This window comes from Anser cygnoides, chromosome 2 (genome assembly GCF_040182565.1).
Source record: "Anser cygnoides isolate HZ-2024a breed goose chromosome 2, Taihu_goose_T2T_genome, whole genome shotgun sequence".
NCBI lineage: Eukaryota > Metazoa > Chordata > Aves > Anseriformes > Anatidae > Anser > Anser cygnoides.
In genome coordinates this window covers 1810703-1837604 of record NC_089874.1, presented here as the reverse complement: position 1 = coordinate 1837604, position 26902 = coordinate 1810703, and the positions used below count along the sequence as shown (strand labels likewise).

The following is a 26902-nucleotide window of genomic DNA, read 5'->3' as shown; positions in this document are numbered from 1 at the left end:
TTGTATCATGGGCAGCTGGACTGACCATATCTAATCTGTTGAGCAATTCCTTACCTGGCTCTCTTCTTCCCTTATCCTCCCCTCCACTCCTGTAAGTGAAATTGATTTTTGAAGAAAAGCACTGGCTTTTTATTAATAATAATTATTAATAAATCAGAACAATTAATAATTATAATTTCAGTCTTCTGGATTCTCATATTGATGGAGTAATAAGCTTATCCTAACTTCTTATTTTCTTATTTCTTAAATATTCACAGATTCATCTCTAAAAGTTTCCTTTTTTTCTCTTTTCTTTCTTTTTTCTTATTTTGTTCATTTTTTCTTTTTTTTTTTTTTTGGGGGGGGGGGGCAGAGGGGACCATATATGTTCCAATTCACTTTTCAATTCTAGCTTTCCCATTTGTATCCTAAAATGTTTGCATAACTCAATTATATCCAATCACGTACCTTTGTTCTCACTTGGAGCATGTCTGGAGATGATCTAATTCCCACACAAACAAGTTTCAAAGGAGAAGAGAAGATTTCAGCTACAGACACAAACTGTTTAACGCATCACAGAACTTCTTTCATTGTCTTCAAATTGTCTCACATGATAGCTGGTGCCACAGATTTGTAGACCTGTAAAAGAATCTAAAAGCAGCATGGCAGATTCTGCACTATACTTAAAATGGATTTTTGTTCACGAAGTCCACATCCAGATGATTTAATGAAACAGAGGAGTGCAATAATAGATTTATATTACATTGGTATTTCATAATCCTGGCAGTCATTTACTAGGTATAATAGAAAAAGGCAGACAGAAGTTCACTCATTAAATTGTCTTTTCTACTGCACAAGATAAAATCAGCTGGCATTCTCCCCATCTTAAAGATTTTGAGCTGAGGCACAGGAATTTCACTTGTCTATCTGTAATGTCTCTTTTCTGCTGTGAATGTCCTTCTCTGAGTCCACCATGTGGTCCTAGAGAAGTCAGCTGCTAAACCTTGTAACTGAGGACAAGTCTGCTCCTGTCTCCCAGTCTTGAAAATGGGCTAAATAAATAAAAAATAATATAAATAAATAAAATTAACTTCTCCTCCTGATGCCATTTTTGAAATCTCTTTTCTTCTGGCTCTCCTCTAGGCACTTTCTGGTTTGACTTGTTGTTGTTCTGCATCCTTTCCCTAAAAGCAGGCACTGCACTCAGGTTGACAGACAAAGGCCCTTGGGCACAGCTTTGGTGTCTCACTTCGCAATGAGAGCTTAAGGGGTGCTTCAGACAGCCGGCGTCTCTCCCTGACAGGTAGCCAAATGGGGTGGGTAGCTGCAATGATGGCACAGCACTTCCTTCCAGCCCCAGGTGCCAGGCACTTAACAGATAAGGAAAAGGAACGGCATGTCTTTTGTGCACACAGAGCCAGCCAGAATTTGTTGTTAATGAGGGACAGGCTATAGAAAACTCAGGACTAGGAGCCCACAAAGCAGAAGCTGAGTTCAAGGATTGTCCCCAGGCAACAGATCCCCTTCCTTACCCTTACCCTGGAGACACGGCCTCAAGGAGAACTCATAAACTGGGACACAACAATCCCACTACCCAACTGAAGTATCCTTCCCGAGCCAGATGGGAGAGTCATTCTCTGCATGCTTCGGTGGCGTGGGGAGCTTGGACGGTGTCAGCCTGGTCCCAACAGCACTCGGAGCAGCTCTGACCCCCACCAAGCCCTATAAGAAGTCCTATATGCAAGGTAATGACATTAGAAATCAGTCCTTTGCTCAAAGAGGAAATGGGAATCTATTTCACTCTGCCTAGGTCCCCAGGATAAAATTAAATTAAATTAAATTAAAATTAAAATAAAATAAAATAAAATAAAATAAAATAAAAAATAAAATAAAATAAAATAAAATAAAATAAAATAAAATAAAATAAAATATTAAAATAAAATAAAATAAAACTTCTTATTAAAACATACTCCGATTTTGCTGTGTAATTTATATTTAAAAATTGGTCCTGGATAGCTGGTGGATTTCTTCTATGATTTAGTTTCCATTTACAATAAAACAGTAATTTGAAGTGCTAACAAATCACAGTGAGAACATTTTACCTCCACTTCTGCAAGACTGGTATGAATTTTAGTGTTTCCTCTAGTGCCTAAATGCTGGTATTTTTATGTTATTGCTGTACCCCAGGATGCTTTCTTCCAGAGTTTATGTTGCAGGACAGCAGGATAATAGCCCATAATCATGTGTTGCTTGGAATAATTGGATACTTCTTTGAGTCTGCAGTGATTGACACTGAAAATACATGGGCTTTTTTTCCCCCCCAATTTTGCTTGATGCGGGCTGGAAGCTTCAATCAGAGATGACTTTTAAAAACCCATTCATATTGATAAAGGAGAGCTTGTAAGGATTGAAACAGCAGCCAAGCCTTTTCTCTGAGTGTGAAAGAAAGGTGTAAGAAAGTTCAAGAGCTGGAAACAAAAGCGACGTGAGTTGGATGCTATGAGGCACAACTTTTTTTTAGCAGCAAGCAGACCATAAGAAGCAACAGATTTTCAGACAATCCAGAGGGAAAGCCTTGTTCTGGAGGAGATGCTTTCCTCCACACGAAGAAGGGGTGTTCAGTGCTGTGGTAATCAAGGGTGATGCTTCAGCCTTGGGTAGCAGAAGCAAGCAACACGAACAGACCCCAGGGCTCTTGGGACACCTGGCACAACCATCTACAGGGTTTGTGGGATGGGAGACAATTATGAGATCTCCTGTCCCAAAGAGCAGGAGCCAGAATCAGACTGGTCCTTCTGAAACACATGGAGAGGAAAGCCAAGGAAAGCTCCTGAGACTGTGTCTGTGATGTTGCCAGGCTGTCCTAGCTCTCCAAGCACTGAGCTGCCAGCTAAGCAGCCAGAGGTGTCACACAGAGGCTGGAGCAGCCCCACAGGGACTGGCTGCATGTGGCCCATGAGCTGTTGGAGAAGCAGCAGTACAGATGGGCAGGAGGCATGGGGAACCTGGAGCATGTCACAGTTCTCCAAAGATCAGTCTTTCAGAGTGGGATGGACTTGGCCAGAGATCCCATCTGCCATCGGTGAAAACGGAAAACCACCTTCCCTTTTTTTCCTTTTTTTTTTCCTTTTTTTTTTCCTTTTTCTTTTTTCTTTTTTCTTTTTTACCCTAGAAAGGCTGATCCAGATCAGATGAAAAATCCACGCCCCTAAGTGTCATGTCACTGATGGTGATAACTGATGGCGGATAACAATGACAGGGGGATAGCACTGATGGTGGATAAGGACTGATCAGGGTACTGTACAGATAACCACTAGCAGTACTACTACTAACAACTGCAAGAACAGTGCAAACATGCACCGATGGTTTCCCACTGACCTTCCCAGCCCTCAGTAACCCCTTACTCCTCTGAGGTCTCTACCTCCTAGAGCAAAGTTATTACATTAGTGTTGAAAAGTCTTGGGTGTTTTTTTTTCTTCCTTTAACTCATCTAATCACTTTCTGAATCACTTTAAACAAAATTGTATGCAAAGAGCTTCATAGCTTCACCTTCTGCTTATAAAGCCACTGCTTTTTGTTTGCTTTGCACCTATGCCAAGATTTTCAGTCCTGTGTTCCCAATCTCACCATTAAGAGAGACACCAAATAACCATTTCCCATTACCCTCTTCATTATTTTTACAGATCTATCTCCTATTTATCACACACCTCTTCTTAGGCGCCTTATCTACTAGGTTGAAAAGCCCAAGTCCATAGCATGGTCATGGTGACAAACCAGGATTCAATCCGATAACCTAAAAACTACCAGCACTTGAAGTCAGTGTCATGTGTGGTCCTGCATCTGGGCTGGGGCAATCCCAAACCCAAACATCGGCTGGGTGAGGAAGGGATTGAGAGCAGCCCTGAGGAGGAGGACCTGAGGGTGGTGGTGAATGAGAAGCTCAACGTGAGCTAGAAATATGTGTTTGCAGCCCAGAAACCAACTGTGTCCTGGGCTGCATCAAAAGTAGCATGGCCAGCAGGGCGAGGGAGGGGATTGTCCCTCTTTGCTCTGCTCTCATGAGACCCCCACCTGCAGCCCTGCGCTCAGCTCTGGGGCCCCAGCACCAGAAGGACAGGAGCCTGTTGGAGTGAGTCCAGAGAAGGGCCATGAAGGTGATCAAAGGGCTTGGAGCACTTCTGCTGTGGAGCCAGGCTGAGGGTGTTAGGGTTGTTCAGCCTGGAGAAGAGAAGGCTGCGGGGAGACCTCACAGCGGCCTGCCAGGGCCTAAAGGGGGCTGCAGGAGAGCTGGGGAGGGACTCTTGGTCTGGGGGTGTAGGGATAGAACAAGTGGCAACGGCTTTAAGCTAACAGAGGGTGGGTTTGGGTTAGAGACAAGGCAGAAATCCTTCCCTCTGAGGCCGGTGAGGCCTGGCGCAGGCTGCCCCCAGGAGCTGTGGGTGCCCCATCCCTGGCAGTGCCCAAGGCCAGGCTGGATGGGGCTGGGGGCAGCCTGAGCTGGGGGCAGGGGGCCCTGGGAATGGAAGGGAGTTGGAATTAGATTATCTTTAAGGTCCCTTCCAACACTAAACATTCTATAATTCTATGATTTTATGAATCTATGATGTATACTGGACTGGGCCGCAGTGCCATTCAGGACAAAGGCTGAGGATCTTCCTAGACTGTTTGGGGAACCGAATGAAAGATTTCATTCGCCGCACCCAGCACAGGCGTCCTGGAAAGCTGCGGCTTTGTGTTGTCTCTAGCACACAGCAGCAAGCTCGAACAGCCTCACAAAGAGAGCTTGTTCCCCCCCCTCGCCACCAGTCTGCAGGTTTCAGGCCATCACCTTTGAACGCTTATCAGAGCTGCGATGGACTGTGAACTCCGGGGAAAGCTCACCCCAAGGCAAAAGCACAGCCCCGAGACTGCAAGGCTGTTCATGAGAGTCCCTCACATGCTCCCCACACGCTCAACCAAACAGGCTGCCTGGAGATAAATAGAGCTTTATGAGGGCAAGACACTATACACTGGTGTATGGTCCCAGGGAACAGGTTACAAGCTCAGCGACTGTAAAAAATATAAAATAAAGATAAGAAAATGTAAATCCCTCATCTGTCCCCTATCTGACTCAGCAAGGATCTCTCTTACAGCTAGCAGTAAGGTGCTTCCAGCTTCTGTCAGCCCACTGGCACAGGCGCCTTGAACACTGGTTTCGGCTGGATTCTGGTAGCCAAGGTTCCTATCTATAATTAAAAGCAAATTGAAATAAAATGAAAATAAAAATTATAAAATAAAATAAAAATAAAATAAGATAAATAAAATAAAATAAAATAAAATAAAATAAAATAAAATAAAATAAAATAAAATAAAATAAAATAAAATAAATAATAAACAAATATAAATAAGCAAAAATAAAACGAAAATAAAAATTACTTACAAAGAAGAGCTTGTCTGGTAGCAAATAGACTAAACTAAAGTTTAGAGGGTCCCTGCAGCTTTTGGTGCTGTCGGACCAGAAGAAGCTGTCCCATCCTGCAACGCGCAGGCATCTCTGTTTCAGGCTCTCTTTCCCACAAGCTCCCAAAGAAGTTTGAGAGGTGCGTCAGAGTCCCTGCTATAGCCAGATTTCTCCAGCTGCTGTAACTCCACGATGGTCCATCAGAGCTGCCTCAACCGATGCCAGCAAAGGATCTGGCCCACTTATTTACATGCATGACTCCGTGGTGCAGCTGGCAGCTGTGAAAGGGCTCATTTGGAAGGCAGCGTGGCTGGGATCAACATCACTTAAGCGATAATCTGCTAATCAGAGCTTCTTCTGTTGAAGTAATGCTCCCATCTCGTCATTCCATGCTGGCAGTTTTCTTCTGCGATGCTTGCCAAATTGTTTCAGCTCCTGGCAGTTTCGGAAGGGCTTTCCTTGCTCACCTCCGAACTGGAGTTTGCCCTCAGTTCTGACCGTGCCTTGGATGGCAACATGAAAAAAAATAATAAAATAAAATCTGATTCAAGCGCAGGTATGCTGCCAGAGACATCCAGTCTGTCACGCACCTGGCAGAGGAAGGAATAGGGGTTTTTTATTATTATTTTAAAGAGTAAAAAAAGACCTCATGCACGCGGAGTAAAATATGCAGGCTTGAGAGGCTCACTTATCCCTTAGGGTGGGAATGTGATTGCTCAGTGGTGTGCAGAAATCACTGAAACAAATAAACTGTGATGAGCAGCAGGCAGAGTAACCACATGTGAAATCTTGTGTAAAACCTCAAATTATGTTGCTGTTTTGGAAGGTGGAGCTGATAAATAACAAAAGACCCTCCCTAGGAAGGAAAAAAAAAAATAGAGAACTAGCCAGAAGTGGCATCAGTTGCTACTCTGCAGGTAAGATAAAGCCACGGTGAATGACCTGAAAGGCCGATCAGGGATCAGCATGGTGGGAACCTCACCTGGTAAAGAGCTGAGCTCTCCAGGATCACCCTGATCCTTTTTGTGCTCACCCACAGCAGAGAGGTGAGAGAGTCAGGAATAGACTGAGCTAGAACAGAATCAGCTAGAGCTGCATTTCCCAGTCCTACCCTCAATGTCCTGCAGACGCTGGCCCTATGAGGATGCAGACCACCATGACTTCAGCTGATGTTGGTGTCTCCTAAGCTCTGCTACAGATGGGAGCTGTGATTTGAATTTTAGCAGCCAGGCTGGGACCCCCGTGGATCGCTCAGACATGTTCCAGAGCCCAGACCCTGACCTCCATCCCACCCACGTCCATCTTGGTTCACGGCATCAGCTCAGATCAGGCCTACACCAAGGAGAGCAACAGAAGGAGGGTAAGGCAAGAGTCCAGGACGCTTTGCAGAGCCTATCTGCCCCACCTGCTCATCAGGGTTCACCAAAGGTTGGCATTTCCAGGGCTGCCTAGAAGAAGAGAGGCTGGGAGGCAAGCCTCTATGTCCCCTCATCACCATGAAAACACAATTGGAGGCCAAGCCCATTGCTTGGGAAGATCGTCCTTTATTTGCATGCCATGAGTCTCTTTCAACAGTAGTGCTCACAATCGCTTAAAAAGGACTTAATCAAACCTGTTTTATAATGAAAAACAGCAGAGTACAATTTCATTTCAGCTAAGGGTCGTGGTCTGAAGCCCCTGGCTGTGGTCTGCTACTGTTGACTTTGCTAGCCTAGCTGGCCCGCTTAAGATGGAAAATGCTTTTGGATTCGACTGTCACCTCTAACACTCCTTTGCCTGCCTTAAACCAAGACCTGAGCCCCAAATGTCTCATCTCCCTCTTCTCCCAAACTATTTTTATCTTTTTAACCTTTATACATATATAAGGGTCTACAACACCTTGTATAGCACAGAGTATTAGAGGAGGTGTACAGTCTGTTTAGTCCATCTTTGGGCACCTATCACAAGCAATCCTGTGTGCTTCTACCTAGAGAGCCTTTGCAGAGAAAAGGCTCTAAAAAGCCTTTTGCAGAGAAATGTAAGCTGTTTCTTATTATTATTTATTTTATGATTTCTCCTATAGAGAAAAATCTATTTTTGACCAGTGTTAATATTTTTGCTGTTGTTGATATTCCTATCACCTGGAGGAAGGAGAGCAAGGTTTAGAAAGAATCGAAACAAATCAGAAAAGAAAGCTGCTGAAAACCAAAAATATCACCGTAGAAAGTGTGTTAACAGTTTGGACTCTCACCTCCAATTCTTCTTGAGGATTAATTGGTTGTTCACTATATGAGTAAAACGAGAGTATTTTCCTGTCTTGTCACTCATTTGCAGGGCAATCCTGTTCCTTGAGTGCTGGATGCTGATGGAGAATGTCAGGGCAAGGACCAGCAAGCAAACCTCAGCTTAGAAAAACGGGAACTGTTTTTTCAATGTTGAGCATGATTACCATTGACTGATGCTGTGTTCCAAGGAAAGGACAGCGAGGAGGTAAACTGCCATTCCTGGAAGCCTTAATGTTGAGATAGGTTGGCTTACTGGAAGTTAGGGAAACCCTGTTTTGAAGGCGTCTAGTGGTGACTGAAAGGTTGTGAGTAGTGATAGGAAAGAGCAGGACAGAGAACTATTTAGGTCCAACAGCCTACCCATCCTGACTATCAGATGGACTCCTTTCTGCTTTACCGAAAAAACCCACATCTCACTTCATCCAACCGCATCATTCACACTGGTGATAATGAGGGCCAGATGCGTGCCTGGTCTGGTATGAGAAACAGCTAGATAAAAAAACAGCCCCTTCTTCAATCTAGCAAATTGGATCCGTGTTTGGTCTGGAAGCTACTGAATGAGAATAACATCTCTAAGAGCACTTTCAATGATTTCATCTCTTAGGTGTCGATGTTCTAGAGACGATCTCCACAAACTCATCTCCAACAGCTTCACCTATTCCACCTCTTTTCTCACATCTCTTTTCTGATGATGTGAACACCACTGTCCCCCTACAAGGAGAGTTCAGCTGAGCCATGGATTTGGGGGCTGAATGTTCAGTCTCACTTTTCTTTCAGCATGAAGCAATTTTTTGGGTAAGGTGAGCCAAAGAACAAGGAGCTTTGGAGCAGGACAGCTTCGTGCTGATCACAGAGGTGTTTGGTGGCATGGATGTGGACATCGCAGACCCCCCTGTATTATTCATACCAGCTGTTCACTATGGCTATGGTCACACTGCACAACAGCTAACCTGAGGCACCAAGAACCAACCAGCGGAGGGGGTCATGACTTACCCTCATGACCTTCAGCTGGCTTTTCATTTCGCTTTGAGAGAATTTTTCACCCTGGATTTTGTCCACAAGACCCAGAGCAGATGTTTTCTTTAAGAGCCAACAAAGAAGCCATCGCACGCTGCTTTCACAGTCATCTCAGCCAAGAGTTACGGCTTCAGGTGAGTGCAGACAGCATCAGGCCTAACTGCTGGGCCTCCGTTTAAACCCTTCTCATCTCTACGCATGTCAAAAGAAAGCGGCGACATCAAAACTCTGCTCTTTATAACACATACAAAAAATATGTCCAGAAATTCACGATGGCTGTTGGCCTGATGCACAAACCCAACATGTCCAAAGCTGCTTCTTGTATATTTTGGCTTTGACTTTGCAAACAAAACGCTGGCAATAACCAAGTGAAAACAGAGCAGAAAAGGCCATCTCACCCTCTGTGACACTCAGTCATTGGACTGGCTTCTTACACAATGCGGGATTTTTGCGGCGTGGCTGCCAACCCTGTCCAGGTCAGACCTTTCCCTCCTGATCAATGCCTCTGGCTGACGTAAGTCGCGATGTTTCATTGAACCTGAGTGACCCGGGAGAGAAAGGACAAGAGGCGTTTTATCCAGGATGGGACCTCATCTCCTGCAGAAGGGAAACATTCACGGAGCTGGGAGGAGGAGATGTTTATTATTAGGCTGTGTAAAAGTTAGCTACAAATATAGAGCCAATTCACAAGAGCAATAATTTCTGGTCAAAACCTTAGCCAGTTTAAACTGATTGCGGATTTTTTGTTTTATATCAGTAGAAGGATCTAAACATTTGGAGAGATTTGTTGTAAGATGTTGAAGGAACTCAGTTCAGCACGTGCCATCCCCAAGGGTCTCCTTAAACTAGCAGCATTACAAAGGCTTCCTTTAGTGCTGCGTTCCTTCTTGGTTCGTTATACACACGTTCATGGATACAATCTGAAAGAAAAACAAAACAAAACTTAAGATGTCCAAAGCACCTTTGCCTTGACAGGAGAGAAGTAAGCCTGGAACAGATCTGCTGGAGAACGGAGTCCTGTGCCCTCCGGTGGGGAGAGGCCTTCAGAGGCCTCCCTTCACAGCCCAGGCAGGGACCTCCCCTGCTCCCCTGCATCGCCCCAAACAACCGCAGGTCTCCAGGGTTGCAGACCACCTCACCTTGCCCTCTGGGGTCTGCAGAGAGAGGAGGGATTGTCTTGTGGCCGGGGCTGAGAGCACACACGGTGCTTGGGGATGAAGGGAGTTAACAACAGCATTTTCCTGGGGCACCTGCTCAAAAATGAGCTGGCTCGGCTGTTTCACGCCTGCCCTTGCATAAATCACTATTTCCAAGGGTGGCGGGGCTTAAGTCTGCAGGGCCTGATCCTCAGCACCCAACAAGCCAGATGGGGACACTTTTATGTGGGGCTACCGCTCAAGGAAAGCCACCTTCAGCCTTGTCTGCAGGGCGGTGAGTCTCCTGCCTCCAAGAAGAGCCATGGCACTTGTGCTTCCCATACTCCGAGAAGGAGCAGGCAGGGAGAAATGTATCAGGCCCTGACCGCTGTGCCTGGCAGGGGTGTGCCTTTGGACCTGTGTGTGTCTGTCCTGTGCTGTGAATTTATTTTACTTGTGGATAAAGGGGATCCAGGAAGCCATCCCTCACGGCGAGAAGCAGCCAGAGTCAGGTTTCCCTGCTTGTGCTTCTTTGGCCAAACTTCGAGCTGGGGCAGGAGGGAGGGAACAATTTCCTTCTTGAGGAGCTTCAGCAATCCTGTGGGATCTGCCTTTAATCATTATATGACCTGGGGGAGAAAGCAGCAGCCCAGAAGCACCCCTGGTCCAGCTCTGCAACCTGCACACCAGGGGCTGGATGCAGAGGGGCGACAAGGCCTGGAGGTGGCCATTCCCCAAACCACTTCAGATCCTGGTTTATTTGCGTCGCCTCCTGCCGGTAGCGGCAGGAGGTGTGGGCAATTTAGTAGCAGAGGCTTTCCCCTGCTTCTGTCCCCTTTCCCAGAAAAAAAAAAATAAAAAATAAAAAAAAAATAAAAAAAACAGCAAGGGAGCTGCAATGGGGCTCATGAAACTTTCCAGTGGATTTTTTTTTTCCTTCCCTCCTTCAGAAAGACTACAGAGCCCTGTGTACACACTTACTCAGCCTGCCCCGTACTCAACACACACAGATGCTCGGCTCCCCCCAGTGTTGGGGGCTCTCCCACCCCTGGCTCCCCCTCCATCAGTTCAATGGACAGAAGCAAGCCAGACGCCCCCCCCAGGAAAAAATATACAGCAGAGGTGTAAAAATCTGCATGGGGTCTGCCACCTCAAAGACCCCCCCCCCCAAACCAGTCCCCCCAGCTCCTTCCTGAGCCCCCCTCCCCAATAACTCTTTTTCTGTGAAAGCTTGACCACCACCCTGCCGCGGAGGGGGGAAATGGGGTGTGTGTGGGGGGGCTTCACTGCTTTTAAATCCCTCATCCCAACACCCCCCTTTGCATGTGTGCCCCCCCCCAAGCCCCCAAGCCCCCGGCCCCGCATGCAGCCCCCACGGGGGAGCCGTGCTTCGGCGGGGCGAGAAGGAGGGACTGGGGAGGGACGGGGGTGGGACGGGGGTGGCACGGGGTGGGAGGGATGCAGGGCTGACCCCGTGCTTCCCAGCCCGCTGGTCACAGGCTGGATATGGCCAACCAATGGGGGACAGCCCGGGGGGGGGCTTTTATACCTGCCTCGCTCCCCCCGCAGCCGCGGAGATCCGCCGGGGCTGGCAGGGAGAGGCAGAGGGATTGCAAGGAGGAGGAGGAGGAAAAGATTGCATCAAGAGCAGGATTTTTTTTTTTTTTCCCCTCTCTCTCTCTCTTACAGGAAGCCCTACTCTAGCTTAGCCTTGGAAAGAGCCCCTTTTCATAAAATTAGCTGAAGGCACCTATTCACAGCCATGGGGCTGTGAAAAAAAAAAAAAAAGCAACAAACCGACTGTAGAGGGCTTTTTTTTTTTTTTCTGTCTCTCTCTCTCTCTTTTTTCTCTTCGCTCCAAAAAATAAAAGAGAAATGCACACAGCTCCACTCTGCGAAAACTTGATGTTTCTACCGTCTGCTCTCCGACGCATCTAGCGAGGGTGGTGGTTTTTGGTGGTGGTTTTTCTTTTCCCTTCTTTAACTCCGTTCAGCTCCTTCTAAATCACAACCGCCCGGCAGAAATCGCCGCTTCTGCAAGGGAAAAATAATAATAATAATAAAAAAAAAAATAAATCCCCACGAGTTGATTTCTAAAGTTGCCCCGGGTGCGCAGAGCCGTGTGTCCGTGCGGGTGCCCGCGTGTAGCATCCCTGCCACGATTTCTGCCCCCTTCCCTCCTCCTTCTCCTCCCACCCCGAAAAAAAGTGATAAGGGGATGGCTGCAGGAGCCTGCTTTCGGTTCTTAAACAAATCCCCCAAAAGCTCGCCTTTGGGGGCAGTGGGGGCCGGAATATATTTAATTTTTTAATATTTTTTTTTTCCTCCTTCGGCAAGGAGTTTTATGAATGAAAGCGCCCGGCTGAGCTGGGAGTAACATCCCAGCCCTGAAACTCCGGAGCTGGTGAAATCCAGGGGGAAAGGGGGGGCTGAAGGGGGGAACAGCCCTGTCTCCCCCTCCCAGGTCCTCGGGGGGCTCCGTAGGGGCGGGCGGCTGCAGCCCCCCCCCATCCCAGCTCCCTCCGAGCACGGGACGAGAACCCGGTGCCCGAGCGGAAAAAAAAAAAAAAAAAGTAAAAAAAAAAAAAATCAGCAAAGGTTTCTGAACGTTTTCTCGAAGTGAAAAGAGATTTTTATTATTATTATTATTATTTTGCCGCGGGGAAAAAAAAATCTAAAATAAACTGCTTAAAGAGGGGGGGATCTTTCAGCCCCGCGCTTTCATGCCGTGCTCAATCGGCTTTTTGAAACTGCAGATCCTTTGAGACAGAGAGGGAGAGAGAAGCGAAAAAATCCCTATTTGTAACTAAAACACCCTGCAACCTGGAAGGCTGGCAGAATAAACCTATTGTGGAGCCGAACCGCGCTGGGATATACAAGCAAAAATCCCCCAGAGTACCACTGTTGGCGAAAAGGTAATTGCTAAGTGAAAATATTTCCAAGTTTTCGCTTTTTTTAACTTTTGACTTTGCGATTTGTTTGCATGCCGAATAGAGCAGAAGAAAAAAAAAAAAAAAAGATCTTTTTTCTTTTTTTTTTTTTTTCCCAAACCCCTCTGAAACCTACAAGATAAAATTACTGGATCTAAAAATAAAGCCGTGGTTAAAAGCCTCCCCCACCCTCCCGATCTCCCACCCCTTCCACCCCTCTCTCGCCTTCTCCCTCCCTCCCTCCCTCTCCCTGCCTCTCTCTGTGTGTTTGCGTTTGACAAAGAAATTATTTGAACTTCCCACTGCCTCATAAAAAGGAAACAGAATAGCAGTTTTGACATATGGATGTGATTTTTCTGCTCTGAGACAGATGCACACGGAAAACAAACAGCACCAGGGGCTGCAGCTCTGAGTTGCTCCGCTTCACATGGGCTCCTCCGCTGCGTTCAGGGAGCTGCCCAGATCTCCAGCCATGAGAAAGCGAAGCAAAGGACCGGGCTTTCTTGTCATGTGCCTTTCTGGCTAAAACTGTGGAAACAAACAAACAATCAAACAAACACAAATTCTGGAGGGGGGGGGCGGGAGGGAAGGAGAAGGAGAAATCATCCGCAACCGGAGCGCTGGAAGACCTCTCGTCCTCCTACTTCCCCGAGCGAGCTTGGATGCTGGAAGGAGCCTCTTGGATATGGGATCATATCTGGTTTATCACAGCCTGGGTTTGATCCTCTGCTGCTCCGTGCTGAGTTCAGTCTACGCTCTGGTGAGTCCCTCGATCTTTTCCCTTCGCGTTCCGGACGAGCCTTTTGCTGCAGCAGGGCTTCAGGGCTTCAGAAGGGCTTCAGGGCTTCAGAAGGGATTCAGAAGGCAGAGCCCCAGCTCTTGGGGCCGGTGGCTCCTTGCGCTGGCAGACCGCGCGCAGCTGGGCTCAGTGGCTGCACCAGATGGAATTAAAATGTCTGTGCTTCCCGAGGAGTTTGAATCACTTTTAAACCCCTCCGGACAGCAACGCGTGCAGTTTGACAGGGCTCTGGGGAAAGCGTTTGCAGGGATAATTCAAAAGACACCTCCCAGGAAAGGGCAATTTTTCTTTTTCTCCCCCTCCCCCCCCCAAAAAAAAATATATTAATTTTAATTTGATTTTCTTAATCTGCAGATCTGCTTAATCTCAGCAAAACAGTGCCTTCCTCTCCAGGATTACTCCTGGAGAGGACCTCAGAGCACGGGGACTGCAGACAGTTTACACTCAGGAGCACGAAAGTAGTATTAACCCTTTGCTACCTGGCTCTGCTTTCACCTGTTCCTCCACACGCAGAGGCAGAAAACCTTGACAGAGGGAGGCAGAGGTGGCCAGCAGGGCTGCGGGCTGCCCAGACCGCCTTGATGGGGAACGGGATAAGGTCTGCAGACCCCCTTTGCAACCCCGGGTGGTCACCAGGGTCCTTCTGCAGAAGCGAAGGCAGATGTCACCCAGAATGAGCCACCAGATATTAACTCTTTGCTGCGCACGCAGCTTTGACGTGCGTTTTGCTTGCTTTCTGCATCCCTGGCATCACCACCACCACCGCCGCCGTCCCTCAGTGCCTTCTGGTGCAGCAAGTGGCACGGTCACCACCTAAAGCGGTGTCTGCTTCCCCCAGGGGATGGAGATGTGCTGGGAAAGGAGTCGGCTGCCCCCGACCCCAGCTCCATCCAGGTCCCCTCTGCCCCTCCAGGGACTGTCACACTGGGCCCGTTCTCCTGGGTTTGGTAGGAACTACCTGGGACCTTGTGCAGGGCTGGCAGGGAGGGATTTCCCCCACGTTTCCAGCATCATGCTGGATGAAAAGACCTCACCAGTAAATGAAAAGAAAGAGCCCCTCAGAAACAACCGCTGTTGCAGTCCATCCCTGTCCTGGTCTACCTCTAAGCATAAATAAACCTTTCAAAGAGCAGAGAAAACTGGGGGATGCTGGGGGGAAGAAACTGTGGGTTCACTGAATTTCTAGTGAGAGTTGAGGTTTATCCCATGTTCTTAGCATCCCCGTGCCCACAGCCGGCTCCAGGGCTGCATCCTAACAGGCTCTGTAGGTCCTGTAGCACCTGCTGCCCCCACCGCACAGCCCTGCTGCACCAAACTCCTGTTAGCATCCTTGTCTCTGTTGGTACCGGTTCTTGAAACAGCCAGATTGGAGCTGGGAAAACTTCAGTATCCAGAAAAGACAGGCAAGCTTTCACAGCCTACCACCAGTCCCATTCCCGCTTTGGTCCCTCTCCCAGTACATCCCAGTACCTCCAGAAGGTGCAGAGGACCAGAGAACCGCGTCTCAGCTGTCTCCTATCTCCCGTGTGTGCTTTATTTTTCACACCCCATCAGAACAGACCTGTTCAGATCCCAGGCTCTGTGCTTTGCTCATGGACGGAGCTGCTGAGAGCACCCCGTGCCCCAGCTCGGGGGGAGCCGGACCTGGGCATCAACCGGGAACGGCTCCACTAGAAAGCCCATTAGGTTTAATTAGGCCCAGGCTGACATGCACCTTTCAGACACTTCCCTTGCTTTGCAAACCTGCCACCGACAGACAAAAAAGTTGCTCAGGTGTTTGAAAAGTTGCCCTGGAAATCCAGGGGCTACCGAGATATCCTGCATCCCTTCCAGCACCCGCTTAGGCAGAGCAAGGCGGCCAGACCCATGTCATCCCACCGCACAACCGCTTGCGAGGCAGGGAACAACTTGCAAGGTGCCTAGAGCTTCATTTTTTAAATTTCTTTCCCAAACTGACTTGATTTTTAAATGAACTTTAAAAACACTCTATGGTATCGAGTGCGTGTTTCAGCCCAGTGACGTCTCAGTTGTTGCGCTGGAAGAAAGGCTGTATACACGCTTGATGTTTGCCTGGCAGGTCTGCGTGTTTTATGTGCTGCCACCAATAAAAGCCACCTAACGCATCTCTCCTACAAGCAGCAAGTGAAAAATCAGTGAGGATAACCGCAGAAGGAGAGGGATGCAAGGGCTTAATTTAGAGACAGGCTCCCTGGCAGCTTTGGGCTGGGCTAAAAGCAGTACCAGGTCTTTGCTCCCATGGCAGAGCCAAGCAAAGTCCTGCTTGAGTCAGGAGGATCCCCCCAGACAGAGGCAGAAGCCACGCGGAGCTTCAGGGCATAGCCCAGCTGCCCGAGGCTGGAGGACCCGAGGCAGGAGAGCCGTGGCCCCGACTGCTGGGCTGCTCGCTGCTCGGTCGCTTCGCGTCCCCGTGTTGGCGAAGCGCAAATGGGTCACCATACCTCCTAAATCTGAAGCTATCACTCCCGCTGCTCCTTTTGTCAGCAGGCGAGGGTGGCAAGAAAAGCACCGTTTGTGGCAGGAGCGCTGGAGCAGGGGTGGGAAATGGTTTCTTTCATCGTCCGTGCCGGTACATCATGGGGCAGGAGGCCGGCAGCTGAATCCCTGCCCGGCAGGGTGCAGGCTGCGTGTCCCCGCGTTAACTCTAAGGCATGGGGGGGGGGGAAATCAGCACACGTTAAAGTGCTGCGGGAGTGGGTCCTCTCGGGGTTAGATGTGTCCCTCTCACCCACCTTTAGCTCTGTGATCTCTCTTTTGGGGAGGAACCACTGATTGTGTACCAGTCGTGGTCCTCTGTGAGCCTGCAGCCACACCAAAGCCATAGCGAGACCAGCGTCTGGTCCTGGGCTTTAATGGGGCAGCTGAGAGGTTCAGGGCAGCCGAGGGCTTCAGATGGCTGCTTTGGACCTCTGCTCTCCTCCAGATCCCCTGGAAATCTGGGGAAGTCTCCCTGCCTTTCCCTGGGAATATTCCCAATCGACACCTGCTTAAACAGCAGCGGGGATTAGTTTATCAACGCAGTGCTTTGCGCCTCAAACCTTCGTGCTGAGAAAGGAAATTTGGGTTAATTCTTCTATTTTGTCGAAGGGCCAGGGAAGACAGATTAACCCGAGCCAGACAGCCCTGCAGATACGGGCTTGAAAAGATGAGGTGTGCAAAAGGAGCTTTAAAAGTGGGTCCGACATCGGCGGGGCGCGGGAGGAGTTAAGATGTGGGCACCGTGTTTTTATCAGAAAAGCGCTGCCAGAGCTGCTTGCAGGAAAGCCTCCCCACGTCCCACCTCCCAGCCCGTACCCTCATGGTTCGCTCTGCTGATCTGTTCAGTTTTCACTTGGTTTCGTCCTGTGCCAGTCTAAGCCGGGTTATCATTGGCGGAGATGTTCTGCAGAATAATTAAAAATAATAATAATCAAGGCACTGTCCTGCCCAGATCCCGCTGCAGGATTTGGGTTGGAATAACTCAGTTTTAGGATATGGGTAACAGCCTGAGCCAGCTGCAGAGATCTGTACGACCAGAGATAGTGGGTGCAGGTGGGGTGTGGAGTGGGGGCAGGAGGCAAGAAGCCTTGCCTTTCCGTGGTGCTGGGAGTGGGGCTGGGGGTGCTGAGCCTTCAGGGGCTGCGCTTGGCCGGCAGGATGGGCTCCAGCCCATCTGACCGCTGTAGTCGGCGGTTCCCCAGTCCTGGCCCCTCCGTCTGGGCAAAGCTGAAGCTTCCCTCTGGTTTTGCAGAGAAGCTGGAGTGCTCCCCTGGAAACTCAGGGGGTGTCAGACAGGGATGGGGAACCCTTTCTTGCAGGCATCACCCAAAACGGGGACAAGCTCAGCCAGGTCATCTTCAGGAGGGTCCCAGCCCCGATTCCCAAGGAAGCTGTGTGGCATTAATCTCCAGCAGGAGGGTCTGGTGTAAAGGAGAAAAACTCTCCTGGTTCGCACTGGTGACGCTCCTGTCACCAAGCAGCCGAGAACCCAGTGCTCAGGGGCAAAGCCGCTGCATTAAGGAGGTGCTGATCGATGTTTGATTTATTCTTTGTTGTTCCTCTGATCAGAACCACCTCGCAATGGATCTGGAAAAGGGAAGGATTTGAAGTGGAATAGTTCATAGCTGGAAGGGAAAGATAATCTTATTCTGCCTCAGAATGCAGCCAATAATAAAAAAAATAATAAAAATAAAATAATCCTATATAGGGATCCTGCAAATCCCAACTAGCTGTCTAACTTCATTAAATAAAGGCAGCCTCCGAGTGCAAGGAAACAATGTCTGAAATGTTCTTTTCTCCACACATGCTTGGGAGCGTGCCCATCCCTGCCCTGCGTATTTATGAAAGATACAAATTTTGTTATTGTACTTTAGGATTAGCAGATATCCCTGGATTATAAAAGACTTGACTGCAAAATATAAAGCAAACAAGCCTCTGCGTTGGGGTAATGCAGGGGCTGTGATTTCATCCCATGCGAGCCAAAACTGTTCAGCTGCCCAGTGACGAGTCCGACCTGAGCAGACTGGGCTTGGTGTGCGCGATTGCTGCTTGGAAAGCAACAGGGCAAGTACGTGCACAGAGGGTCAAGGCTGGAGGAAATGAAACCCGAGGTGCGCCTTTTAGGTCCAGGCAGTTGTTGTTTGGTTTCTGACCTCCTCGAAATAGCCCCGAAGCGGTGCTTAGGGATCAGCAGGATTATCCCGGCGAGGGCGGTGCGTCTGCAGTCCCAGCCAGAGGTACCCTGCTCCAGACAGCCCCGGCAGGGACAGCTGCTGCCCCCGCCACCACCGAGCAGTCCTTGTGCACCCAGGTCCCTGGGCAAAATGATGCTGAGATCGCTGCCACGACAGCACGAGCCATCCCATAGCTCTGCATCCATCAGCTCCTTTCTTGGCCGCACCAATGTAGGACTCAGTCTGGGTGCAAGGTGCAAGCTGAAGGCTTTTCCTCCGTGGGGATGTGCTTGGGAACGTGCTGCTCAGCCCCCGAGGAAAGGCAGCTGAAATCAGTCCCTGCTTTGCAGTTATTTGGGGCACAGACACGCACTCATCATGCTTTGGTTTCTCAGGAGTCAGACTAAAAGTGAAAAAAAAAATTATCTAACTCATATCCTGGCCAAAAATAAAAGTCGGGATCCTCCCCACTGGCCCATGAGCAGAGAATAGAAAGCAAAGGGTTTTCTGCTTGGAAAGAGGCTAAAGTCGTGATTTTTTTTTTTTTATATATAGATTTTTAGGGTAAACTGACCAGTGAGTGGAATTGACCACGCTGAATGCCCTAAATCCCAGCTATAGGTTGCCAGCTTCCAACAGCATGGGGTGAGGTGGTAAAGCCCCTCTAGTGACATTGAAAGATAGAAGAGGTGACATCCTGCTCCCCGGGCCGGTGGCAGAGCTCGCGCTGGCTTCTGGCCCCAGCTGATCCCTGCAGTGGCTGCATTTGCCTCATGCCTAACAAAGAGGTGGAGGGAAGAGCAGATCCAGATCCTTCCCAGAAAGTGCTCCGTGTCATCCTCATCCTCATCCCACACCGCTGCAAGAGGGCGATGAAGCCCAGCACGTATTTGTGTGCCCACCAGCCTGCCCTGCTCTCTGGCCTTTTGGGCTCTCATCCCTCCCATCCCCTTTGCCCCTAGCTGAAACGAAGACCTCAACAGGATCAGCCTGCATTAAAGATAAGGTACTTTGCCCCAACACATTCCTCTGTCTCCCTCTGTACCCACGTGGATGTTTTAACATCATGTGAATCTCTCACCCGATAACACCTTGAGCTTCGGCTGGTCTTGCAGGAACCAGTGTCATCAAGGTGATCTTTGTGCTGCACCTTCCACAGGGCTGTCCCAGCAGTGAAAAAATCACTCCTGGAGCTGAAATACAGCCAGCAGAATACCTGACTGGGTCTGATCCTGAGCTCTCTTGTCATGTGTCATGGGAAAAAAAACACACAAATTCATTCGTGCTGTGCCTGGCTTGACACTAATACTGATATTTCCAATGGGGCCAGGCTGACCCTTGCCAGTGGGTAGAGGTGCTCTGTGTTTTATGGTTCTCTTTTCCCTACGGAGACCCAGCTTGGCTTGACTTCCAGAAAATTAATATTCAAGAATGGAAAATTTTGGATGGATGGCACCCTCTTATCAGGCCGTACTTTGATCCTTCCATTACATAAATCCCCCTGACAGCAGTCAGGCGATGGTTCAGTTGTTGAAATCTTCTGTAAGGCTGGCCTGTCTTTCTGCCTACACATATTTCCCTTTATCCAGCAAGGCAGAAAGCAGACTTCTCTGCCCCTTTTCCCTCTCACCCCTCCAGAGTCCCTGGCTCAAGGCATTTCAGCAAGGCAGGGACTGTGCTATCGCTGGGCGAGAGCTAAATATTTCAAGTATTGTAGCTGGGGTGGGGTGAAGTCAAGGGAAGGAATTCATTTCTCCTCTCCTGCTGGGGCAGCCCTATATTTCTGAGGACAGGCAGGCTGGAGGGGACCCAGGGGACAGGGAGCAGGGAGGCGTTTGCCTGGTGCTGTGACACACACCAAGTAACCCAATAAATCTGCTCGGAAAGGTGCGGTCCCACCTACCTGCAACTCTACCTCCTTCTCCATGAGATGGTTGAACTGAGCTGGCACGAAAATTAAACCGGGATGGAAGAAAAAAGGAAATAAATGTAGGAGAAGGTTTGTTGCTGGGTCAGTGAATGGAGTCTGCACATTAAAAGGTTTGGATGAGCTCCTGGTACACACAAGGGAGAGGTCAGGGCACACAGGTGGGGAGCAGAAGGGAGAAGGGGGAGTAGAGGAGAGCAGCGATGTGAGCAGCTTCACCCTGACACCACGTGTGTAACCATCCTGCTCTGGTGCAGAGCCCATTGCATCCTCCATCTAGCAGACCCACAGTACATCCCAGGGCTGCCACGAGCCCTGTTGTACCTGCTGCTCCTCGGCAATTCATGCACACCCAGCGAGGTGAGCCACACTCAGTGTAGGCTCCATCCCACCTCTGTCCCCTACCAGACCGTTGAATCACAAGCACAGTTCTGGGCAGAGTTTTCACCTGAGCAGATGAGCTCTCCTCCAGGTAATGGTCCCAAGTGATGGCTCAGGGTAGCACAGGTCAGGGGGACCAGAAGTGACAACATTCTCTTTTTTTTGGGAAAAATGATTTTAGGCTCGGAGACATGAGGTGTGTTGTGCTGCTCAGCTTCGCGGGCAGAGGAGGTGGCCTGGTGCAGCACGGCCGCCCTGCCCTAGCCCACCTCCCTGACCCAGCCGACGTGCAGAAAAATGAGCCTTCAAAGTCCACAGCAGTTTGGTCTCTTCGAGGCTTTCCACCGTAACGACCTCGAGTATTAGCTGTCCATCAGATAAGGGCAGCTCATCGAGGGGAGACCTGGCCTCCTGAAGAACCCCCCGTAGATCGGTGTCTGGGTATAGGAGTTGCTGTCTCAGCACCTAGGGCAGGCTGGTTATCTCGCTTTTCACATGGCTGCCCTGCTGTTAATCAGGGTTCCTCGATGTTATCTTTACTTCAGCCTCCCTTCCCCTCTCTCCAGGCACTTCAGCGTATTTATTTGCTTGGTCTTGTCACATGGAGAGCAAGAAGCAGCCTCAGTCGTGTCTGTATCGGCAGTTTGAAAGTCACTGGGTGTCCTGAGAAAACCTTCACTGAACTTTGGCTTGGGACCTACATGTTGTTGTTTTTTTGCTTTGTTTTTATTTATTTATTTATTTATTTATTTATTTTCCTTTTCTGTATTTTTTAACAGGAAAGTGAATGGTTTGCAAAACTTAGCTTATGTTTGCCAAGGGCTAAGGTACAAAGGAGATGGCAGGGACCTAGCATCCTTGGACTTGTAGTGGAAGACAAATGATCAATTAACTGAGGTCCAGTGGGGTCTTTGGGGACGCTGTTTAGGACCATTAGTAAGTCATTTAATCCTCATTTCATTGCCTTCTTCATTCACCTGCTTTATACACCTTGGGCACTCAAGGAAGCGCAGCACCCTGGGGCCCATCCTGCATGCTAAGCCAAGGAACGGTGGCAGTAGCAGAGGTGCAGGGGGACATTTCCTAATTCAGGTTAGGAAGAAGGTTTTCAGAAGCCGGGGACAACTTCGCCTTGCTCTGCCCAGGAATTCTGGGACTGATGGACCTGGGAGCATGGTTTGAACCCGTCCTTGTTCACCTTTTCCTATTCCATGCTTTTCCCCTTCCACATCTCCCCACCATGACTGCACGCTGCTCTGTCATTTCTGTCGCTGTCTTTGACCTCTTAAGAGGCAATGCAGGAAAGAAAACCAATTGTTTGACCAACCTAGCAGGCACACAGGACTGCTGATCCTGTGGATCAAAACACTTTAGGAAATGCCCAACCTCCTCCAGGAACAAATCACCAGTAGCCTTTTTGGTTTTCCAAAAGTGCAAATCGAATTTCAAAACTCGGTGGGCTGATTTCCAGGAACTTTGCGTGCTATTTCCATCTACCCCAATTTTATTGTCTAAACCTCTGCCGTATTTCAATGTTACCTTGACTTTCTTTTTGACTGCTGCATCCCAAACCACTTTTCCTCTCAGACACTGAGCAGTTGGAGTTAAAATAGCTTTGAGACAATGGCTATGGCGAGTGTTTGCAAGGAAATGACCTGTTTCTCCTGGCCGCACTCAACGAGTAAGATCAATAAAGCAACATTATGCAGCGTATCCATTTCATGGTTTGCAATCTCCCTCAGCTCAGTAAAATACAGGAAATTTCTTTTTAAAACGAAAGTGGGAGAGAGCTTGTAAGAGGCTGAACTGCTAAGAGGTGACCAATGCATACAACTTCAAAACCTTGTGTTGTTGGCTTGTCAAGAGCCATCAGCTTATGAGGGCTTTGTGCCTTTCAGAGTTTGCATCTCCAAGGCTTTCTCTGAGCCTGTGCTTTCTTCCAGTGCTCTTGAGGTTATGCTAAATGAATTGTTTGCTCAGAAATGACCTCTTCAGTAAGGAGATGAGACCAGGAGTTGCGACTTAGCTCTCCCATTTAATCTCTGTATGCTTTCAGGCATTTCTTGTTCTGTATATGCAGTACAAGGACAGAGGATTTGTGGGGAGTGCGGGTAGAGTCTGTGCATTTGGAAATATGGTTTATTGTTATCGTTCTTCCCAGAGAAAAATAGAGAGAGAGAGATGGTTCTGTAAGCAAGAGGTAGAAAAGATTTCCCAGTCTAAATACCCATGCTCACTAAAACATAGCCTGTAGGTATTCAGAGGGTCTGATGCACTATATCTAATGCAGACATGGCTTGTTTTCACTTGTGCTAAATTATCAGGGCTGTGGGTGATGCAGAAGCATTTACCCAAGCTAGCCACTGGATGGAACAAAGCAGGATGCGGTTGGTTTCCTTTGCCTGGCTTTAGATGTCAGTGATGTGTACTCATACATCTCCGAGACACCCCACATCCTCAAGGACCCACTCAGCCACAGAGCATCCCGCCTCAGAGCATCTGTGACTGCACCCCAAAGATGCTGGGTGGGCCAGGAGGTCTCATTTCCTCAGCTGGTGGAGACGTGGGGTCTGGTGCAAAACTGTTATGTGTGCACATACGTGCGAGTGGGTGTGGGGGTGCAACTGCATGGCTCTGACTCATGCTGCAGCTTTGTTAAGCAGTCTTGGAGCATGCCATCATATGATCCCACTGCAGAGCACCAGCTTCATCCCTAATTCATTTCCCACCATGCCTGGTGTTTCTCTGTCAGCCTTTCACCACCACAATGAAGTGTGTTTGTTGTTTTTTTGCTTCATTCCTGGGATCAGATTTTCTCTGCGATTTGCCTTAACCTCATCACAGAAACCACAAAGCTCAAGGGGCCAGAGCCTTCTGCTGGCATAAATCAGTGGTGTTCCTGTAGAGTGCCGAAGGACCAAGAGAATCTCATCTGATGCCAATCAGCGTCGCTGCAGGGAAATAGGAAGGGAGCCAGAGGGTGAATCGGAGGAGCCCAGCCAGCACATGCTGGTACCTCCTGACCCTGGGTTGCCTCTGGACGGGAAGGGACAGGATCCTGCAAGCCGAGAGATCTGGGTCGGATGACAAGCCCCCACTTTCCACATGCTTCTCCAAACCATGCTAAGCCATGCTTCAGTAGCTTCTTTTGTGGCTCGCTGCCTTGTGCAATGAATGCCTTTTTGAAAGCGTTTAAACATGAGCAATTTGGGGGATATCTCGAAGGGAGGGAGCGTCATTTTTGTTTCTGGCTCTGGTGGCGGTAGGGAAGGATGATAGGCACGCTGGCAGGCTGGATTTATTTCAAACAACAGGATGGGGCTGAATTCAGTGGTTGATTTGGGTCATTTCTTAAAAGACGCCAAATCGCGATGTCTGAATCTAGGAGATTTGAGCAAATTTGTCATCAGTGTTTCAAGCAGACTGTACAATAGATGATTGCTTTTTCTTCTCTCCTAACTCACTTTTAATACTGATTTTGTCCTAGCATTCCTTAGTGTCATTGACAGCCTCAGTGCGGTCAACAAATTGAACTTAAGGTGCCTTTTGTGTGTATTTTGTAGGGCTGTAAATGGGAAATTAGGCCATTCAAAGTCACAGCTAATGTGCACTCCTAATTTACTCTGTCATCAGCAAAAGATGACTCAGGTTTCTGCAGGAGCGGGGGAAGGGGAGAGTGCTTCAGCTGGTGAAAATGGAACAGCATCAATCCTCGCCTTTCCCCCTGATGAGGATCCGGCCCTGGTTCTGTGCCAACAAGTCTGCACGCAAAGAGGATCTCCATAGGGGTCGGTGCGGGCATGTGCTGGGCTGACCTGACTCAGCACTTCCCGGGGTGATAAGGACTCTCAGTTACCCAGATAAGCAGAATGATGGCTGAGCCAAGGGGTCAACTGACTGCCAGCCCACGAACAGCGCTGGGTGGAGGAGAAGTGTGAGGTGAAGCAGGAGCAGACAGCCCAGCCCTCACACACTGCCCAGGTGGATCCCTGCATCCTTTTGTTCAGCAGTTTTCCTGTTTCTGCTGACATGGAGGTGAATCAACACCCCTCCTGTGATTGCAACGCAGCCAAATTTGCATGATAGCACATCAGTGGAGTTGCTGGGTGAGAGCCCATAGGGTGTGCACAGAGACCTAGCAAACTTGGGCATCCAGCTCCTTTCCCAAACTAGTTCCTAGTTCCTATATACTCTGCCGGCAGTACCAGCCTTGTTATCAACACTACTGGTCCACCAAATGAACTCAGTACACGTTGTCTCACTGTTGTGACAGTAGCCTTTGCTTCTATTCTGGGTTTCCTTGCTCAGCACTTTCCCCTTTGCCATTTGGCAACACTGTTGTTCCTTACCCTACTGCTGGCCCTAAGCCCCCAGCTGCCAAAATGGACATCTAAAATCAAATGGCAGAATAACTACATTAGGAAGTATTTCTTTAGGGTTCAGAGTTAACACCTTGTAGAGAACAGACAAGGCAAAGACATAGTTTGTGCCTCCAAAGGTATCAGGTCAGGAAGCCCATGTTTCCCAAGAAGCCCTCAGGACAATGCAAAGCAGGAGGAATTGGGAAGAGAGGGTTATCTGATCCACTAAAACCCCAGCATTAGCATCTCTTCTTCCAGCCACGGTGCTGCAGTGCTGGGAAGACACTGCTGCAGGCTTGGCAGCCACTGGAACAGGTCCCACACCTCCTGCAAATCACCTGGAAACCGATGGTGCCCAAGGAGGCAACGCTGACAACCCTGGCTACAGAAGGATATTTTTAGTGGAGACAGGACATGAGATAACAGGAGATATGACCACTTTGCAGGAAGGTCCGGGGCTTTTGCTTAAAGCCTTGGGTTGATATTTGAACCCTGGAGAAGGGCAGCAGGCAGTGATATGTCCTGTCCCAGGGGCTGACAATGCATTTGATAGGGCAAGAGGCTCTTTCTGAACCAGCCAAGGGAGAGGAGGCAGTGAGGACCAAGGCTGCTCCTCCAGCCCAGGGAAAAGGCCAGACAAGAGGGGATAGACAAGACTTTGGCACTTTTCAGAGAAATTCCCAGCTGATGGGGCTTTGCCTTCACTAGTAAGCAAAAATAGGCAGGCCAGGGCTGAAGTGCTGCCCTTCAGTCATCCGTGCTGTTTCACTGCCAGCATGCTCCCTGGCATATATATTTATATATAAATGTAATATATATATTACATTATATATATATATATAACATATTTCAGGTGTGCCATGGTCTGTAAGAGGTGCTTTGGATGAGATCACGCTGCTCTGGGAAAATTATATAGTAGCCATATGGATATGAATGTAGTCAAAGGGGACAGAGAATGGGACCCAGTGGGTTTATTTCCTCATGCAGGACTAGCTGATGAGTGTGGCCCCATGGGCAGCGGTCCCACGCTGCAGCAGGTCCCAATCCACGGGTGCACAGCTCAGTCCCTGCTACAGCCACATCCGAGGCATCCACAACCCTGAAACGGGCTTTGTTGGGACTGCAGCTGCCAGCTCCTGGAGCACGGGGATGCCTTTATCCCTGCAGGAAAATGCACAGACATCCCTTGCAACGCCCTCCAGGGTTTATTTGGCCTCAGGTCCACTTGCAGTGGGTTGCAGCCTGCGCTTCTCGCTCTGGGGACCAGTCCTCCTACCACCAAAGCTTTTCTCCCCACTGTTCTCCCCCCACACCTCCAAGACCATGGCTGCCCCTGGCTCCAGGTGAGCACCACCTAGAGCCTTCCAGCGTCCCTCCTCTGGGCTCCCTCCCCGTCCCAGCCGAAGGGGAGAGCAGAAGGAAGGGAGGATGCCGGAGCTGACCGGCTGGAGCGAGGAGGACGTCATGCCCCAGAGCAGCCTGCACCGCACTGAGGGCTTAATGTGCCGTAATCACAGAGCTGGCCTTGTTGTAACTGCACCCCGGCTCGCACGGCTCCCGGCGCCGCTGGCAGCTCCCGCGCTCCCTGCCCGCGGTTGCCACGGGGTGGGATTTTTTTGGAACGGATCCCCCCGTCCCTGAGCAAAGGGAGAGGGGTCTGCAGGGAGGAGGAGAGAGCGTGAGGAGCGGGGTGGTGTTCTGCCTCGGCCACAGACGGTGCCGGCCCTATCGGGTGGTGAATCGGGACATTAATCAGTATTATGGGGATTGGGACGGGGTCAGATACCTGTGGTTTGAGGCGTGCTGGCAGGGCTCAGCATCGCCGGAGTCATAATACCACACACTGCTCATGAAAGAGCAGTGCTGCGACGTTCCAGGAGGCATGGTGCCGGGAGGGACGGGGATGGGCAAGGGCTGATGGGGGCGGGAGGGGAAAGATGAAGGGAAGAGGGAAAAAAAATAGGAAGAAAAAGAAAGAGACAGAGAAAGAAAATGAAA

General features: G+C 49.2%; 1 protein-coding gene and 1 long non-coding RNA gene across 3 annotated transcripts in view; one reads left to right on the top strand and one right to left on the bottom strand.

Moving 5' to 3' along the window:
* Positions 1–6372: 6372 nt before the first annotated feature.
* On the bottom strand, positions 6373–16147 carry LOC125180953 (uncharacterized). 2 transcript variants are annotated; one of them, XR_010829018.1, is made up of 4 exons: positions 16025–16147; positions 13161–13698; positions 11634–11870; positions 6373–9620 (listed from the first exon to the last, which is right to left on the bottom strand). It is a non-coding gene; the product is annotated as an uncharacterized lncRNA (long non-coding RNA). The 2 variants fall into 2 exon arrangements; XR_010829017.1 differs by lacking the exon at positions 16025–16147 and adding an exon at positions 14045–14440.
* The window catches only part of PTH1R (parathyroid hormone 1 receptor), a 124135-nt gene continuing 110628 nt past the window's right edge, over positions 13396–26902 (top strand). The window contains exon 1 of the mRNA XM_013198019.3: positions 13396–13526. Within this exon, the coding sequence (XP_013053473.1) occupies positions 13452–13526 (75 nt within the window). The 5' untranslated portion in view covers positions 13396–13451. The remainder of the gene's footprint in view (positions 13527–26902) is intronic.